The sequence below is a fragment of the Rhipicephalus microplus genome, chromosome 2 (assembly GCF_043290135.1).
Source record: "Rhipicephalus microplus isolate Deutch F79 chromosome 2, USDA_Rmic, whole genome shotgun sequence".
Lineage (NCBI taxonomy): Eukaryota > Metazoa > Arthropoda > Arachnida > Ixodida > Ixodidae > Rhipicephalus > Rhipicephalus microplus.
Genome location: NC_134701.1, coordinates 137,936,364 through 137,953,978, shown reverse-complemented (window position 1 = coordinate 137,953,978; position 17,615 = coordinate 137,936,364). Strand labels below are relative to the sequence as shown.

Genomic DNA, 17,615 nt, shown 5'->3' with positions numbered 1-17,615 from the left:
AAAAGGGGGAAGAAGCACGTCGAGTTCAGCCCATGGCGAGAGAGAAAACACGGCAGACTGCACACGACACAGCACAACACGAAGAAGTTGAGTCACACGTAGAAGTCAATTTCGTTGTCTGTTGCAGTGATGTGTATGTGGCGCCAGGTAGACCACAAATTGTGGAAACAGCGGCATCAAGGCGCCACGGAGAACGTGGGAAAGGCATCCGCAGACAGTTCTCTGACGCTGGTCTCTTTACCTGGGGCACCTTGACGACAAAGCAAGCCACCTCAATGGCCAAGATTTCTTCCTAATCCGTCGGTCGCTCAGGCGTGTCTAAAGGGCTTACGAGGGGCGCCGATGACCTGAGATAACTAGAAGAACGATTTCTCTGTTGTCGCCACTCTTGGTTCATCTTTGGGCGTGCTGACTCAGAAGAAATCAGGGTAGGCTCAGCCACCATGTCTCATGTGACAAAGCAGCGTCAAGCCAGGCAGGCCGATCATTACAATATCAAAACTAGTGTCGGAGGGTATCATGGTTTGATGAATACCACTCGTTGGCCAAAACATGGATAATGTCACAATCTCTTCGCGCACGTCATGATACACTTTCCACATAACAGTGACACATACTCAGGGTATGTGTGCCACTAGTATACGGGTATGTGCTAAAGGTGATAATCATTTACATATACCAAGGAACGGCGTGAACACAAAGGGGTAACTTCATTGCTTGAGTGCTAAGCTGTCATAGGTAGCATTCACCAGACGAATGCAAGCAATAAATGTAAGTCTCCCAGCTGGAATCGAACCCTAGTATTCTACGTGGCAATGAAGTGCTCTTCTACAACCACAAAGTCATGCCAAGCCAAGGATATACTTTTCAAATAGACCCTAGTCTTCATGTAAAGTGAATTGTTGTTGCAGTACTAGCCCTCTGATTTTATAGACATTACATAGTTACTCCTATGCTATAGGTATCATGTTGGGTTAACGCAAATTGTAGTTAAGCACCGTCCGCTGAAGTAGCAGTGTTGAGGTCTACGATCCTCGCGCACACCAGCGACAACATCAGCGCTTCATATCAGCTTACCGCTTCTGGTGCTGCTAATATCCGTGTTGCCATTGGCATCGTTACGCAACTGTCGACAACTGCTAATATAAAGCAAACACGACTGTTGAACGTAAGCGAGTGCTCGGAGATTTGTATATATATATATATATATATATATATATATATATATATATCGTGATCTAACAGACAGTAATGCCAAGGAATGTATAGGGGAAGTTATTAGAACCAATGGAATGTAAATAAGAAGAAAGAAAAGTGGGTGAAAAAATCACCAGCCCTGAGCAGGAATCGAACCTACGACCTTCGAATAACGCGTTCGATGCTCTCGAAGGTCGTAGGTTCGATTTCTGATCACGGCTGGTTATTTTTTCACCCACTTTTCTTTTTTATTTACCTTCCATTGGTTCTAATAACTTCCCCTATACATTCCTTGGCATTACTGTCTGTTAGAGCTCATCAATATTGTGTCAAAACACGAAAAAACGAGCCCTCAGGTATATATATATATGTATATATATATATATATATATATATATATATATATATATATATATATATATATATATATATATATATATATCCACTTCATAACGTCTTGATGAAAAAAAATAAACCACCTTCATCTTCCATCCGCACAATTCCCATAACATCAATTCCCTGGGTGCGTGGGATCTGCTGAATTTATTAATGTTTGCCACCACCCTCACCCTATGAGCTTTCTGGCGCCCGCTAGCGTCCCCGCTAGGGGATAGCATCGGTGAGAGTTGAAAACACAAGCAAAATCATTTACCCCTAATTTGCATGTTATCCTGCAAAGACGATACCCTTGCATCTGGAGAGAGAAAACAAAACGTTTATTTGATGCTCTGCACAAGAAAATTGGTGAATGGTATTCTGGAGGCACTACGTAAGAGTGCCTCAAAGCGTGTAGCGTAATCGAACGAGCGCATCGAGGCACGTTAGACACAAGGGCCATCTGGCTGTTATCTTTGAAAACGAAGGCATGTGCGCCCCCAGAGAAAGATGCGTGCCTGTCTCAGAGGTGATAAGGTGTAGAACGCAAAGCGACGGGCAGGTGCCACCGCCGTGTCGTCATAGCAAAGCGTTGGAAACACTTACCTTTTTGAGCATCGCGTTGCACTGTCAGCGCGGCGCGATGATCGCTAGCTACAGTCCTTAGAGTTACTTGTGTGTGTCGCTTCTACTATGAAGGCAGGCCTACAAAATATCGAAGTGTTGTTATGGCGCCTCAGTTATGTGCAAAATTTTCTTTTTAATTCACAATCACACAACTATGAACGCTAAAGCTTGAGCAATATTGGCGGACACTGCGGATGGGGCTGGCCGTTGGGTGCCGCTTGGAGTATCGTTAGGGCGGACAAACAGACAAATATACAGATAGACAGACAGACAGACAGACCAAAATTTTTTCGGCGAAGTTCCCCAAGAAAGACTATCGTCCTGAAAGAAGTGGCAAGAGAGCGTGCGCTTGGTAAAAGAAAAGCGGCACATTCAAAAAATACTTATGGATTTTACCTGGACGAAATTACACTCTACATGGAGGGAGTAAATTTAGAAAGAAGAGAACTAAAGAAAGAATTTTAAAGAAAGAAACAAAGAGAGAGAGAGAGAGAGAAAGCAAAAAAGCCTGGCACTCACACCAACTGACCCTCATTTTGTCCATATTTGAAAAAAAATCTGAATGTTTTACTTGGCAAATCAAGCAGTCCGCGCTGCTGTTTGTCCTCGTTATGCTCCCTACTTTGGCTCTGTTTTCTGCACAGAGGTACCTGCAAAGTCGCCGATCTAGTCCTGGCAGCATGGTTCTTTTTCCTGTGACTATTTTCTTCAGAAAATTCTAGTGCTTTGATTTTATTGTTCACTCTCGCACGTGCTCTGGCAGTGTCGCACGTTACCTCTGGGACCACCCACCAGTGAGTCCAACCGGCAAGAGGCACTGAGGAGTTCGGAGCTAAACCACCAAATAAAGGCACTCCGCAGGGCCCGAGAAATAGCGATACACCACCATGTTCTCGCCCAAACTGGAACGTTGCCTATGGTAGCGGCTGGTGGCGGCTCACACTCATCAGGAGCTTCTAGCAAAGTTCTCGACTGACGAACTATACATTCCTCCAGTTTTATGTTTTCGTTGTTTTCCTCTTTTTCTTTCTCAGAGACACAAAGCGGCTCCTGCGATTTTGACTGGGGAGACGCGTGTGGATACAGCTTCGGGAATGGTAGCGACACATGGCGGCTTGCAGACAAGCACGAACGTGGAATTCTCACCGACTACTCAACAAACACGTTTATGGGTAAGTAAAATAGCCGATCAAAGTGCCCTGCGAATTCAGGAATTGTGCATGATGTCATGCACATTTAAGGATAGCGAAGAATATGAAACCAGCTGTTAAAGAATGCCTTGCATTCTAATCTGCCAGTGTTGTTTAGCCTAGAATTATAAGCTTATCTAACTCACAAACTGTTGTTAGTCGTAAGTGGGGTCGGTTGTCTGCTCTACAAAGGAAGTAAGATTTTGCAATGACACTGTCAGCCATTCACAGAATAGACTATTGCGAAAGAGCCTGGCAGATGATTTACACTTTCACTGCATGCAATACAGTTTGCGAAAGCCTCTCGGGCAAAATGACGTCTTGGCAAACTCACAGGCTTCCGCCTAAGGCCTTCTGAATCGCTTTAATGTGGCACATTTGAAGCTTCTTTAGTTCGACCAATGACACCACCGAACGCACTGCCTGCTTCTCAATTATCAAGTCCTCGTGCAATAAAAGCTTCTTAGAAACCAATGCGAGTTGCCGCAGACAGTTCCCGATTCGAGGCTGCCATCGGAAGGCAATACACATTTTAAAAGAGCTCACTTTTTTCAAATATGAAAAGCAGAGGAGGTAGTTTACGTTAGGCTAAGTTAGCCGAGAAATTCATATAGGAAAAGGAGGCGTGCATTTACACAAATTATACACAGCTGAGTATATCTAATACTGTCCCCACATAAGTTTTCTCGTATCGGGAAGAGTGTCTTGCTCGATCACAGAGTGGGCTAGAATGTAAGTCGTTAGTAACAATGCCTAAACACCGAAAACTCGTTCCAGAGCTCTCGGAATTACAATGTTAGTGGTATAGCTTTAGAAAGACAGCTTCGCAGAAAGTGCGTACACAGTGTTGGTGTGGTCGGCTGTGTGCAATAATTTGAAATATTTGCAAACAAAACACTCGGAGCTTTTCCGCAAAGGCGTAACAATGAATGCGACAGCAACGAATTGGAAGTTCACGCTTAAAATGGCAAGCAGATCAGAATGTTCCCCCTCGTTTCTCAAGCACAAATGACGCACAAAACCTACTCAAAGATACAGATGAACGCAAATAATTGTCTCGGTTGTTACTTCGCTGTGTCTCAAAAGCGCGCCCTTTTCGCAAGGGGGCACTGAGCAATGATTGCAGTGACTTTGTGCGCCCAGCAACTACAACAGAATCGTTCTTGTGAAAGTCCTAGGCCGGCTAAGATGTACCATTGTCCCCACCCCGAGATGAGCGCGCGTGTGAGCGTCCACCCTGCTCTCTCTCCACGGGGCAAAATAGGCTTGGGAGATGAGAGCGTGCGCCATCGCTTCGTTAAAAGATGGCGACGTGCGCTTATATCGCTATCTTGCTGGCGCGCTTATATCGCTCTCTTGCTGGCAACACTGGAAACATGATTGTTCCCTCCGAGATGCCAGTCATCAGCGGTAACAGGTCGATATGAATAGCTTTCCTTTTAAACGTTGGAGGAGGTGCTCCTTCGTGGCTCAGAGCTTAGTGCCTCGAAAACTCCTCAGAGGCACCGCGTTCAATTCCGAACGCTGGGGTCTTTATCTGAATCAATTTCGTTTCTTAGGTTTTCATATATATAGATACGTGTACATATGTGGTGAGTAATGGCGTCGTCAATGCAGGCACCGACACCGGTGGCATAATCCAGCCGAGAGTGTGCATATAATTGCTATAGCAATAAAGTCAAGGAAAAAATGCCACCCGAATCATCCCACGGGGAGAATTCAAGAAAATGCGTCATAGAGTCGGGGGAGCGGGGTATCACGTGAAGGTTCCGTATTTGGGTAAGATTTAGAAATGCCAAATTGTTATTTCGTCTTTAATAATCTTAATTATTGAATAAAGGAGAAGCATTGCATTCCTCGAGTGGTGGCATGCTGATGTGCGGTGTAGTGTCTACATATACGGGTGCCCAATGTACACCTATGCAGCTTTAAGAGTCAGTTTTTACTAGCATACAATGCCGGCGTCGGCCTGGTGAAGCAAGAAAGGGTGGGGGAGCAAGTAGTTGGCAGAAGATGCGAGCGAGTGACACGAAATGCGAGGAGTGAGCATGCGCATTGGGGGTGTCGAAATTGCCGCCGACGCTTGAAGCGTAACATCACGCAACTAATAAATCATCATCATGATCATTATCATCATCATCCGCCTGACTACGTCTACTGCAGGACAGAGGCCTCTCCCATGTTCCGGCAGTCACCTCAGTCGTGTGCTTGCTGCTGCCACTTTATACACGCAAACTTCTTAATCTTATCTGCCCACCTAACCTTCTGTCTCCCCTAACCCGATTGCCTTCTCTGGGAATCCAGCCAGTATCTCTTAATTACCAGCAGTTACCCAGCTTTCGCACCACATGCCCGGCTCTTTCCCACTTCCTTTTCTAGAGTCCAACTATGACATCCTTAACCGTGGTTTGTGCAAGTGGTTCGAATCACGGTGCCTCCCAGTTTCCAACGGTTTATAAAGAAAAATTATCCGCGTGATGATGGAAGTGCATAACGAGTTTTGGGTTGTGGCCTCACTGTTGACAACCGCCCGTAACGCACTCCCTCACCAGAGAAAGCTTGTCCACCCTGGTGCACTATCTGGTCACTACCTCCCATATGCATACGTCAATTGAGGCAACGCGGAAATTCTCCACAATTAAAAACAAACAAACTGCGGTGTAACAATAGAGCTGAAGCCTTCTACGGCCCAAGCAGATGTTCTACCAGAAAGCGACGCCAGTACTTTAATCTGCTGCTTACAGAAACTATAACAATTTCTTAAACGGGGAGGAGACACGTGCAGTATTGGGTGGCGGAATCGTAAAATCACACCAGGTGTGGAAACATGCGAACAGCGCAAGAAGTCGGTGGGTTAGAGGAGCCCGCGTATTAAAATTTGTGCGCATATGCATGCTCGCCCACGGGGTATACCAAAGCTACTACCCTTGCACAACTAGTGGACGCATGGCGCGTACTTCGCCAGTATTGGAGAAGAAGAAGAATAATGGCATTGTGTACTTGCAGTATGCATTGCAGGATGGTTTGAAAAAGCCAATAGTATGCACGCAACAGTTGCTTTCCCCACGTCAGGATTAAAGTTGATGCGCATGGGGCTCGATTACGCCTGTTACGTTCTGCTCTTTAAAATGAAGTTCAAGCGTCCTCCAAGTATTAGCAGGCGCATTATGGAAATGACACGCCATGGAATTAAATACAGAGTTTTATAAGATTTATGTGAAACGTACTTCGTTTACCTCATTCATTCACTGTTGTCTATCGTCCCAACAGCACCATAATATTATGAGGGATGCCGTAGTGGAGGGCTGCGGAAATTTAGACCACCAAGGCTTCTTCAACTTGCATCTATGTCTAAGCACACGAGCCCCAAGCCCTTTCACTTCAATCTAAAATGCGGCCGTCATGGCCGAGTCTCAATACAGCGATCTACGAGTCATTTGTTTATCCGGTCGTGCTTAATTTGTTTCCGATAAATGTACATTTTATATACTTGAAGACAAATATTCAGTTGCAAGGTAAAACACGTAACAGACAAATTAATTAAGTACGTTCTATTTATCTTTTGAAGTTAAGCTCGATCAGTACATTTTTATTAGTAATGAGCAGATGTTTCGTCATCGTAGGTTGTAGCTACAATGGTTCGGTGCCTATTAAAAAAATCATGGTTTCCTTGAGAGGACTGTGTAGTGAGTGCAATTGTAACGAGTTAAAGTTTGCACTGCTGCATGGGTTCACTTTCTTTTGAATTTTATGTTCCCACCCCAACAGACATGTAACTCCTGCCCTGCGTAAACCATGCCCAAACCTTTGAAACCGTCGAGATTGAAGATGGGCATCTTTTGAGGTGGAAGGATGACTTGCATGAAGCAGATACGATGGAGGCCGCTGGGCAAACATATGGACATATCTGTTCTCACTGACGCAGTGCATCGAAATAGCAGAAAAGGAACACAGGCCCCTGTGGCTAGCATTTTTGGATATCAAGGGAGCGTACGATAGCGTGGTTTCAGAGGAATTGTGGGGAATGCTGTACACACTAGGCGGGGAAGATGTAGTCACTAATCTTTTAAAGGATATCTATAAGGGTAACAAGGTAATTATAAAGTGGGAAAAACAGGTATTCAAGCCTGCAGAGGAAAAACGGGGGCTTAGGCAGGGGTGTCCCCTGTCACCCTTATTATTCATGATGTACCTACAAGGATTAGAGGTCAAAATAGAGGGAAGTGAACTGGGCTTCAACCTCTCTTTCATCAAACAAGGAAAACTCATTGAACAGGCACTATCAGCATTGATGTACGCAGATAATATAGTGCTAATGGCCGATAACAAGGAAGATTTGCAGAGATTGGTGGATATCTGCGGTAATGAGGGAGATAGCTTAGATTTCAGATTCAGTAAGGAAAAATCAGCGTTCTTGATTTTTAATGACAATGAAGGTAGTGAGCTTAGAATACAGGAGGTCACGCTAGAGATAGCAGATAAATACAAATATCTGGGCGTATGAATAAGCAATGGGGCCGAGTACCTCAGAGAGCATGAAATATACGTGACGACGAAAGGTAACAGGAATGCAGCGGTAATGAAAAACAGGGCACTGTGAAATTACAATAGGTATGATGTTGTAAGAGGAATATGGAAAGGGGCCATGGTTCCTGGTCGGACGTTCGGCAATGCGGTCTTGTGCATGAGATCAGAAGTTCAAGCAAGATCAGAAATTGAGCAACGTGAATAGGTAGGCTTGCCTTAAGAGCTCACAGGAAAACACCAAATCAGGGAGTACAAGGTGATATGGGATGGCCATCATTTGAGGGCAGGAAAGCTAGCAGCAATATAAAACTTGAGAAGCGATTGAGAGAAATGGGGTAGGAGCGTTGGGCTAGGAAGGTATTCAGCTACTTGTACATGAAGAATGTCAATACAAAATGGAGGAAGCGAACCAGAAAATTGACTGGTAAATACTTAGAAAACAGCAGAGGGCCAAACCAAAAAGAGTTATCGGTTAAGAAGAAGGTGAAGGAAGCTGAGACAGATATGGGAAGAATTGGCATAATTAAGAAGTCCGAAGAAGAGATCTATCGAACTTTTAAGCAGGAAATTGCCAAGGAAAGGATCTATGATAATAAACGAGGTAGTTCTCTACTGTTTGAGGCCAGGACGGGAGTATTGCGAACCAAGACATATCGGGCCAAATACGAAGGGGTAGACACGGTGTACAGTGCGTGTGAAGAGGAAGATGAAACTGCCGAACACTTGATAATGTTCTGTAAATGGCTTCACCTTATAGTTCAGGATGATGGCGCAGTTTTTCAAAGAACTGGGGTTTAGGGACAGGGAGGGCAAAATAGACTTTAAGTGGGTAGAATTAACTAGAAGGAGGTTTTCTGATTGGGGGCTAAAGTCAAGGCACGAGTGAAAACTGAACCCTTCACTGCAAAGTACGAGTCCTCAACCTCACTATTTAAAGGGAGAAAAATAAGTAAATCTAGTTTTTGGTTCAATAAGTATCACGGCTTGGTGGCGCTAGCCACCGCCCGATCTAAAGAGTGCAGCCATATCCATCCATCCATCCATCCATCCATCCATCCATCCATCCATCCATCCATCCATCCATCCATCCATTCATCCATCCATCCATCCATCTATCCATCCATCCATCCATCCATCCATATATCGACCTAAAAGGGGAGAAAAAAGAACATTACTTGCGAAGAAAAATTTGAGTGAATCGACAATAACTGCATAAGAAATTGGCATCGAAATCTTGTTTCTTTGCCGCACATATGCCACAACATTGCAATTAATCATGATAGGTTCCGATAGAAGAAAAAGAAGAAAAGGCTTTTACTTGCGACAAGCAATTCATGATATTAACAGATTCGCGAACATCTGCATCAGTGTTTCTCACTGACATTCGCAGAGAGTTAAAAAGGTGCTCATCACTTTGTCGGAACGTGGTGATGGTGAACCCTTTATTGCACCCGAAATTGGGGGGCGGGGCCATTACTAATACTGGTTGCGCTGTCTAAGGGACGTCTGCAGGATCCCTTGGGATTCCGCAGCTTTCGCTGCACCCTGGACGAGTCAGCGTTTGTCTTCTGACTCAGAGGCACGCGGTATGGACTCCCCGACTCTCGGGTGTTTGTGTTGTCCGTGTTGGGGTGCGCCAGTGACCCCTCGTCTACGTAGGAGGGGGAAGGTGATTGGAGTTCGGGCCGGGAGCTGCTTTCGACCAGGGGGGCGGAGCTTTCCAATCCTCGTTCTGATAACGTGAGAACCTTCCGATGGAATCGCGCTCACAACGCGGCGGACATTAAAGTTTGTTCTGGAGCTTGCGCGTCAGGGAGCTCGGCATTCCCGAGTCAGCGCAGCCGCAGCAGCAAGCTATAGGCTACACTGCTGCAGTCCTTCGTCCCGTTCCCTCTATGCGACAATCACGGCATCGAATCACTGTAGTTTTATCGCCATACATCGCTGTAGCTAATGCTGCTGCCGCCACCATCGATGCCCTTCTGTCATCCTGTCAGCCAGTGCTTCGTGCCAAAAAAATGAGATGTTTAGCACGTCCCTGAAAATGACCCGCTGTGCTAACACCACAATCATACCTCCTGCTACTGCCAGCACCAACAGATCGGGCTACCCTGTTTGATCATTAACGCGAAACAGCCGCTGAATAACCAGGATAATGACTCATTTGTGAGAACCAGAAGTATCGACAATTTCGATGAACGAGAGCAAGTCCACTCGGAACTCAGAAGCCTTGTGGAGTTCCTCGTGAACTGCTGGCAGGACTCAGGCATGACTACTGTTGTACCGAAGGTGTTCAAGTGAACATTGATGATTGATTGATATGTGGGGTTTAACGTCCGAAAACCACCATATGAATGTGATAGACACCGTAGTAGAAGACGCCGGAAATTTCGACCGCCTAGGTTTCTTTAGACTGCACACAAATTTGAACACACGAGCCCGCAGAATTTTTAGCTCCATCGAAAATGCAGCCGCCACAGCCGGGATTCGATCCAGCGACCTGCGAGTGAGCAGCTTTCTAGTGAAGATCGGCATATAAATTTTGATGCATATAAATTCCGACATGTATAACTGCTGAAGCACTTCCCCACTTCACAGATTATATATCGACGGGCGACGCACTGTTTACCGCTGTCAAGGTACAAAGTGCGTTGCTTGTTGTATTGTTAGAGTTTCGGATTCCCGGTGTCAAGTAACATAAAAAATAATTTATTCTTGGATACGCCAATTGCTGCCATCGTCAATATCACAACCTTGACAATACAAAGTAAGGTGAGCAGCTAATAGTTCTGGATGTCCTTTCACGTAGCTACAAAAAACACTGTTTTATCGTATACGCCTGTTCCTTGGAGCTAAAGTTCTCGCGCTCACTGTCATCTAAACATGAAGAACTAAAGTACAGCCGTGGCCACTTCTGTGTATAGCACGCCAGCAGCTAGCCTTGCTTTGCGGCATGACACCTAGCAGCCAATGCAGGTTGTGACGTCACGGGCGCAGGAGCATACGCAGCCTTGCAAACATGCAGGCGTGCTTAGCATGGGTGACAACGTTAGAATGTGTGCTTGTTCAACCGAAGATCCGCGCTCGCTCAGGGTGCTTTCATCATATCTATTTCATAGGACGAAGCACGTTTCGACTGCATAACACACGCCTGCCTAAACGGCTCCCTCTCTGTGGCCATCTGGAGTTTTCTCACGCAGCTTTTGGCATTATCACATCTTCATATAATCGCATGCCTCAAACCTGCCACGAAGCATGCATCGTTGATGCTGGCGCGTTTTATCAGTGAAAACGCGCTCCGTCTTATGAGTTATATGTGACGAAAGCTCCATGAGGGAGCATGGATCTTCGGCTAAACAAGCACACCGTGCACCGTTCTCACCCGTGTAGAGCATGCCTGCGTGTCTGTAAGGCCACGCATGCTCCTGTGCATGCGATGTCACAACACGCAACGGCCGCAAGGTGTCGCGCCACGGAGCAAAGCAGGCGATAATGGGTGGATGCGACAATGGCTGGATGCGAACGGGCATTTATGTAGTGTGTCCCGCTGCTATTAGTGTGTGCTTTGACCGCGGGGCGGCACTGCTGCTCAATCGGCAGCACGTTCGGTTCTGACTGTCACAGTGAATGGACGTGTTTTCTGAGCGCTCCCGATCGACTGCGCAGATAAGTTGTTCTGCATGTTTTGAGCTTGTCTTAATAATTATGAAGCAGCAGTTAAAATTCCTGTAGCACTTATTTTATTCTATGGCTTTTTCGGGGGTCAGTCACCAGTTATTTATTAGTTTGGGCGTGTGTGCGTCTTTGATTTTTTGGTGTTTTTTTTTTGCCACCCCGCAGGGGGGGTGGACGTGCATTGAACACGCAAATTTTTGTAGGAGAGCTTAGACTTTCTCTTTTTCCTTAGGGAGGGCTCGAGTTTTGTAATTATCGAGTTAGACAAATCATAGGGACAATTGGTGTCGGAAAGATATGGTTAAAAAGACTGTAGAGTGGTCAGGATGTGGGGTGGCTTTGAAAGTGGACCCAAGTATAGAAGCGGAAGGAGAAGAGGCTGACGCGAAGTGTAGGCAATGTGAGGTCGAGGAAAAAATGGAGAAAATGATGGTTGCCCAGAGTGACCTGCTGATGAGAATCACCGAACTCAAGACTGCGTTGGCGACAGAGCAAGAGAAAACTAGGGCTTTGGGAGAAAGGCTGAAGTCCGCCGAGAAAGCACTGTCCAAGGGGAACAGAGAAGCGCCCTACGGAGAGAACAGTAGGGAACCGGCAACCAGAACTGTGGAGAAGAAAGATCAAGCAAGTTCGGAAACAACTGGTTCAGCCGGTTCAATTGTCGCAAGGCCCAGCTTCAGCGAAGTAGTGGTGGGGCTGGGAGGGGACAAAGCAGCTGGCGTCACAGGTGCAAGTAACCCCCAGGTGCAGTACGCTCCAGCTGAAAAGTCACAGCATGTGATAATCGTCGGGGACTCGAATTTAAATCGATGCACAGAAGCCATCAAAGAGAGGGTAAGAGGTGACAAGAGGGTTGCAGTAGGGGCGTTCCCAGGACGCAAGCTGGAAGCAGTCATGAGGCAAGCGAGTGCAAAACGCAAAACTACAGCTGATAGACGAAACCTCGTGATCATTTCAGGTGGTTTAAACGATGTTTTAATTGAAGATACAGCAGGACTAGCAACCACACTGGCGAAAGGCATCGATGACATGCGTGACACTTCTCCTAAGGTACAGGTATGCACGATACCGGAGGTACCGGTGCGTGATAGCAACCTGCAAAGAGCGGTTGTCAACGCAAACCAAGAGATATGGAGGATGAGCCGAGAAAAGGGCTTTGAGGTGGTGGAAATAAACGGAGAGGTGCATAGGTGGGGTGGTTTTCAACGAGACAGAATTCACTTCGATGGGCGGCTAGGTCATGAGGTGGGTTGGCGACTTGCAGGACGCGCAGTAGCTTTTTTGGGGGGCAAGCGGGCCCTTCGGTGTGCAGGATAGCTAGTAACGAGGAAAACAGCCAGGGAGACTCTTCGACAGGTGGTATGGACAGATACGATTCCAAAGTGGCACCATTATCTAAGATAGGTAGAGTCCGCAGCATAAATAGACGTAGCCACGAGCGCCGAGCCAATTCAGACATAGGATATATTAACATGCAGGGTGGTAGGAACAGGTTGAAGTGGGAAGAAATAGAAGAACAGCTAAGGGAACAGAGGCCGATGTTATACGGTTTTGTAGAAACACATCTCAGGGACATAAAACAACCTCCAAACAATGCAGACTGCGCGTGGGAATATTGTAATAGAACAGAAGGCAGCAGAAAGGGGGGTGGTATTGGGGCATTAATTCATAAAGGTACAGACTGGCAAAGGGTCAAGCAGGAGTGCAAGGAACATTTATGGCTGAAAGGAAAAGTGGCAGGGCAAATGACACTCCTTGGTTTCGTGTACTTGTGGACGGAAGCAAAGGCAAGAGAGGAAAACCAGGCAATGGTAGAGTTTATATCAAATGACATTCAGGAGTTAGGAGAAGAGTGCGAGATAATTATACTAGGAGATATTAATGCGCACATAGAAGATATAGATGGGTATAATGACCCGACAGGCAAAACGATCATGGATATGTTTGAAAGGCTTGATTTGATCATTTGCAACAGTACCGAGAAGTGTGAAGGGCAAATAACACGGGAGGTAGGAAGGCTGCAGTCGACGATAGATTACGCACTGATGCCACATAGGATATATGATAAGGTCAGGGTAATGCACATAGATGAAGGTGGCTCCAGAAGTCTGGGTAGTGATTACAAGCGTATTAAGCTAAGCTTTGGAAGAGCAGTGACAGTGAGAAGGAAACAAGATGAGCAACTACCGAAAAATTTTTAATCAGGAATTCAAATAGAGATAGCTTCTAAACAAATTGAGAAAGTAATCACTGAGGATAATAAAAAAGTGTGAACATACACGAATATAATTAGACTGTTTGAGCTAGAGCTTGCTAAGGCACGTGACAAGTCATCCTGGAAAAGAAGACACAAACCCAAAAGTTGGTGGGATGAGGAAGTTAAGAAAGCCATAGCAAAACGTCAGGAAGCCTCTAGGGAACACAGACATGCTAAGCAGCGGGGTGAACCGGCAGATGATGTTGAAAGAAAATGGGAAATCTTTCTAAGCTGTAGAAGGGATGCATCTCTTTTGATCAATGAAAAGCTCAGAAGAAAGGGAGCTCACTGGCTGGCAGAAGTACATAAAAAAATAGAAAGGCAGCTGCGAAATTTTGGAACCACCTAAACTCCCTAAAAAAGGAGACGAGCTTAGAGCAGAGGTTTATAACTACAGCTCAAGGTGCTAGGCTAGAAGGGGACGAAGCTATTGAATATATCAGAACAAGAGTGACAGAAAAGTTTGAATAAAGATGTCCTTTATGCGCCACAATAGACAAGGATGAATCAGGTGGTGCAATGACTCCATTTTCAGAACCAGAGTGGGAAAGGGCTGAAAAAAGGGTTTCTAGTAGTACATCAACAGGCCCAGTGTCACAGGTCCCGTTAATTAGGGAGGCGATCGCCGGGCTAATTCCAAGGGCCGAAGTATCGGCCCCCCGAGCCGCACCACGAAAGCGTGGACAATTTAGAAGTGGTCCTTTTTGGCGCGCCAGCGGACGCCGGCTGTGGCCCAAAGAACAAGTCAGAACCGAGAGTTGATAAACAAACAAAATTATATTCTCAATAATGGCAGATCGAAAACAATACACAAGAATGCACACTCCACAATAGTTGAGTACAATATGTCACCAATCAAACAACGTACTACACAGTATAATCAGCCACACTCGAAACAACGGACACAGACAACAATACGCACTACAATGCAGTCGCATGCATTGAACAACCAAGACACTTAAAGACTAAAAAGATAGAAAACCTATTCAGTCCAAAGTTCTTGGAACAAAAGTCTGGATGATACTCTTCCGAGAATCACTCACTCAAAGTCCAGCGTTGTTGTCGTTCCGCTGCCCCTGAAGTTTTTCTTCCAGGAAACCTCGCCGAAGTTTCTCTTCCAGGAAACCTCGCATCTTCAATTGGCCTCTCTCCAAGCTTCAAACTTCTTCGCCGGAAACACGTCGGCTTCACACACGCAGCTGTTGCCACGCGTCTTCGCTCGATAGCGGTAAACACACACTTTTGCCTGTAGCTCGAGTCGTCACCCCTCTGGTGGAAATCATCTTCTTCTCCTGCTTTGTCTCTACAAACAAAACCTTCGCCGACTACACGGCGGAATCCCTATGCGCTCTGGTGCTAACTTCCGTCTTCTCTTGATCTCTCATCTCCGCTGCTCGGTTAAATACCTTCCGCGCGCGATTTCAGAAAGTTCTCATCATTTCGTCGGCGCGATGCGCAGCGAAGGCTGGGGAGAGGGCGAGACTGTTCGAATGCCGTCCGCGACGGATGACTCAACCCGGCATGACCCCGCCCCTTTCCATCTAGAACATTCGAGTGCTTGCTCGGCCACCGTTGTAGGGTGAGGAGGTTCGTCGGCGAGCCCACGCTTCCGAGGGGAGAGAGAGCGTGCCCGGGGAGCTTGTTTTCTTTTTTCTTTTTCTTTTGACCTCGCGGCGTCACTCCGGCGTTTTGTCGCGAGAATTTGGCGGCGCGCCCTTTTTGAGCGCTCGTTCTGTGACACCCAGATGGCATCCCAATAATGCTGATAAAGACTTTAGGTCCGAAGTCTAAGCAGGCTTCGAGAGAGGCAGTGAACAAACTAATAATCGATGGTGAAGTCCCCGATGAATGGAAACTTAGCAGGATAAGCATGATCTATAAAGGAAAGGGGGACAAAGCTGACATGAACAACTACCGTCCTATAACAGTGACATCAGTGGTCTACAGGCTGGCGATGCACATTATAAAGGAAAGACTGCAGGCATGGATAGAGGATGAGGGGGTGCTGGGGGAACTGCAGAATGGGTTTCGGAAACACAGGAGGTTAGAGAGAATCTCTTCTCACTGACGCAGTGCATCGAAATAGCATAAAAGGAACACAGGCCCCTGTGGCTAGCATTTTTGGATATCAAGGGAGCGTACGATAGCGTGGTTTCAGAGGAATTGTGGAGAATACCGCACACACTAGGGATGGAAGATGTAGTCACTAATCTTTTAAAGAATATCTATAAAGGTAACAAGGTGGTTATAAGTGGGAAAAACAGGTATCCAAGTACACAGAGGTAAAACGGTGGCTTAAGCAGGGGTGTCCTCTGTCACCCTTATTATTCATGATGTACCTACAAGGATTAGAGGCCAAATTAGAGAAAAGTGGACTGGGCTTCAACCCCTCTTTCGTCAAACAAGGAAAACTCATTGAACAGGCACTACCAGCATTGATGTCCGCAGATGATATAGTGCTAATGGCCGACAACAAGGAAGATTTGTAGAGATTGGTGGACATCTGCGGTAGTGAGGGAGATAGGTTAGATTTAAGATTTAGTAAAGAAAAATCAGCAGTCATGATATTTATAGACAATGAAGGTAGTGAGCTTAGAATACAGGAGGTCACGCTATAGATAACAGATAAATACAAATATCTGAGCGTATGGATAAGCAATGGGGCCGATTACCTAAGGGAACACGAAACATACGGGATGACTAAAGGTAACAGGAATGCAGCGGTAATGAAAAACAGGGCACTGTGGAATTACAATAGGTATGATGTTGTGAGAGGAATATGGAAAGGGGTCATGGTTCCTGGTCTGACGTTCGGCAATGCAGTCTTGTGCATGAGATCAGAAGTTCAAGCAAAATTAGAAATTAAGTAATGTGGAATAGGTAGGGTTGCCTTAGGAGCCCATGGGAGTGCACCAATTCAGGGAGTACAAGGTGATATGGGATGGACATGAAGCGTGGAAGCTTGGGCAAGTTGGTAGGACATAACTGAATGCAGGAACAGCGCAACCTACAAGTAGTTACTTCGTAATTACGGAAGCGAAAAAGCGCTCTTTTCTGTCCTTGTTTTTTCGCTTCCGTAGTTACGAAGTAACTACTTGTAGGTTGCGCTGTTCCTGCATTCAGGGATGGACATCATTTGGGGGCAGGGAAGCTAGCAAGATAAAATTTGAGAAGCAATTCAGAGGAATGGGGGAGGAGCGTTGGGCAAGGAAGGTTTTCAGCTTCTTGTACATGAAGAATGTCGATACAAAATGGAGGAAGCGAACCAGAAATTTTACTGCTAAATACTTAGAAAACAGCAAGGGGCCAAACCAAAAAGAATTATCGGTTAAGATGAAGGTGAAGGAAGCTGAGACCGATATGTGGAGAATCGGCATGATTAAAAAGTCCGCACTAAAGATCTATTGAACTTTTAAGCAGGAAATTGCCAAGGAAAGGATATATAATAATACTCGGGGTAGTTCTCTACTTTTTGTGGCCAGGACGGGAGTATTGCGAACCAAGAGATATCGGGCTAAATGCGAAGGGGTAGGCACGGTATGCAGTGCGTGTGGAGAGGAAGAAGAAACTGCCGAACATTTGATAATGTTCTGTAAAGGGATTCACCCTATAGTTCAGGATGATGGTGCTGAGTTCTTCAAAGCACTGTGGTTAGGGACAGGGAGGGCAAAATAGATTTTAAGCGTGTAGAATTAACTAGAAGGAGGTTATCTGATTGGTGGCGAAAGTCAAGGCATGAGTGAAAATAAACTCTTCAGTGCAAAGTA

General features: G+C 45.9%; 1 protein-coding gene across 5 annotated transcripts in view; it reads left to right on the top strand.

The window, feature by feature from the left end:
* The window catches only part of LOC142796382 (MAM and LDL-receptor class A domain-containing protein 2-like), a 154,586-nt gene that overhangs the window by 15,883 nt on the left and 121,088 nt on the right, over nt 1-17,615 (top strand). For all 5 annotated transcript variants that reach the window (XM_075886850.1, XM_075886846.1, XM_075886849.1 and 2 more), the window contains one exon: nt 3,234-3,371. In XM_075886850.1, coding sequence (XP_075742965.1) covers nt 3,234-3,371 — 138 coding nt within the window. The remainder of the gene's footprint in view (nt 1-3,233; nt 3,372-17,615) is intronic.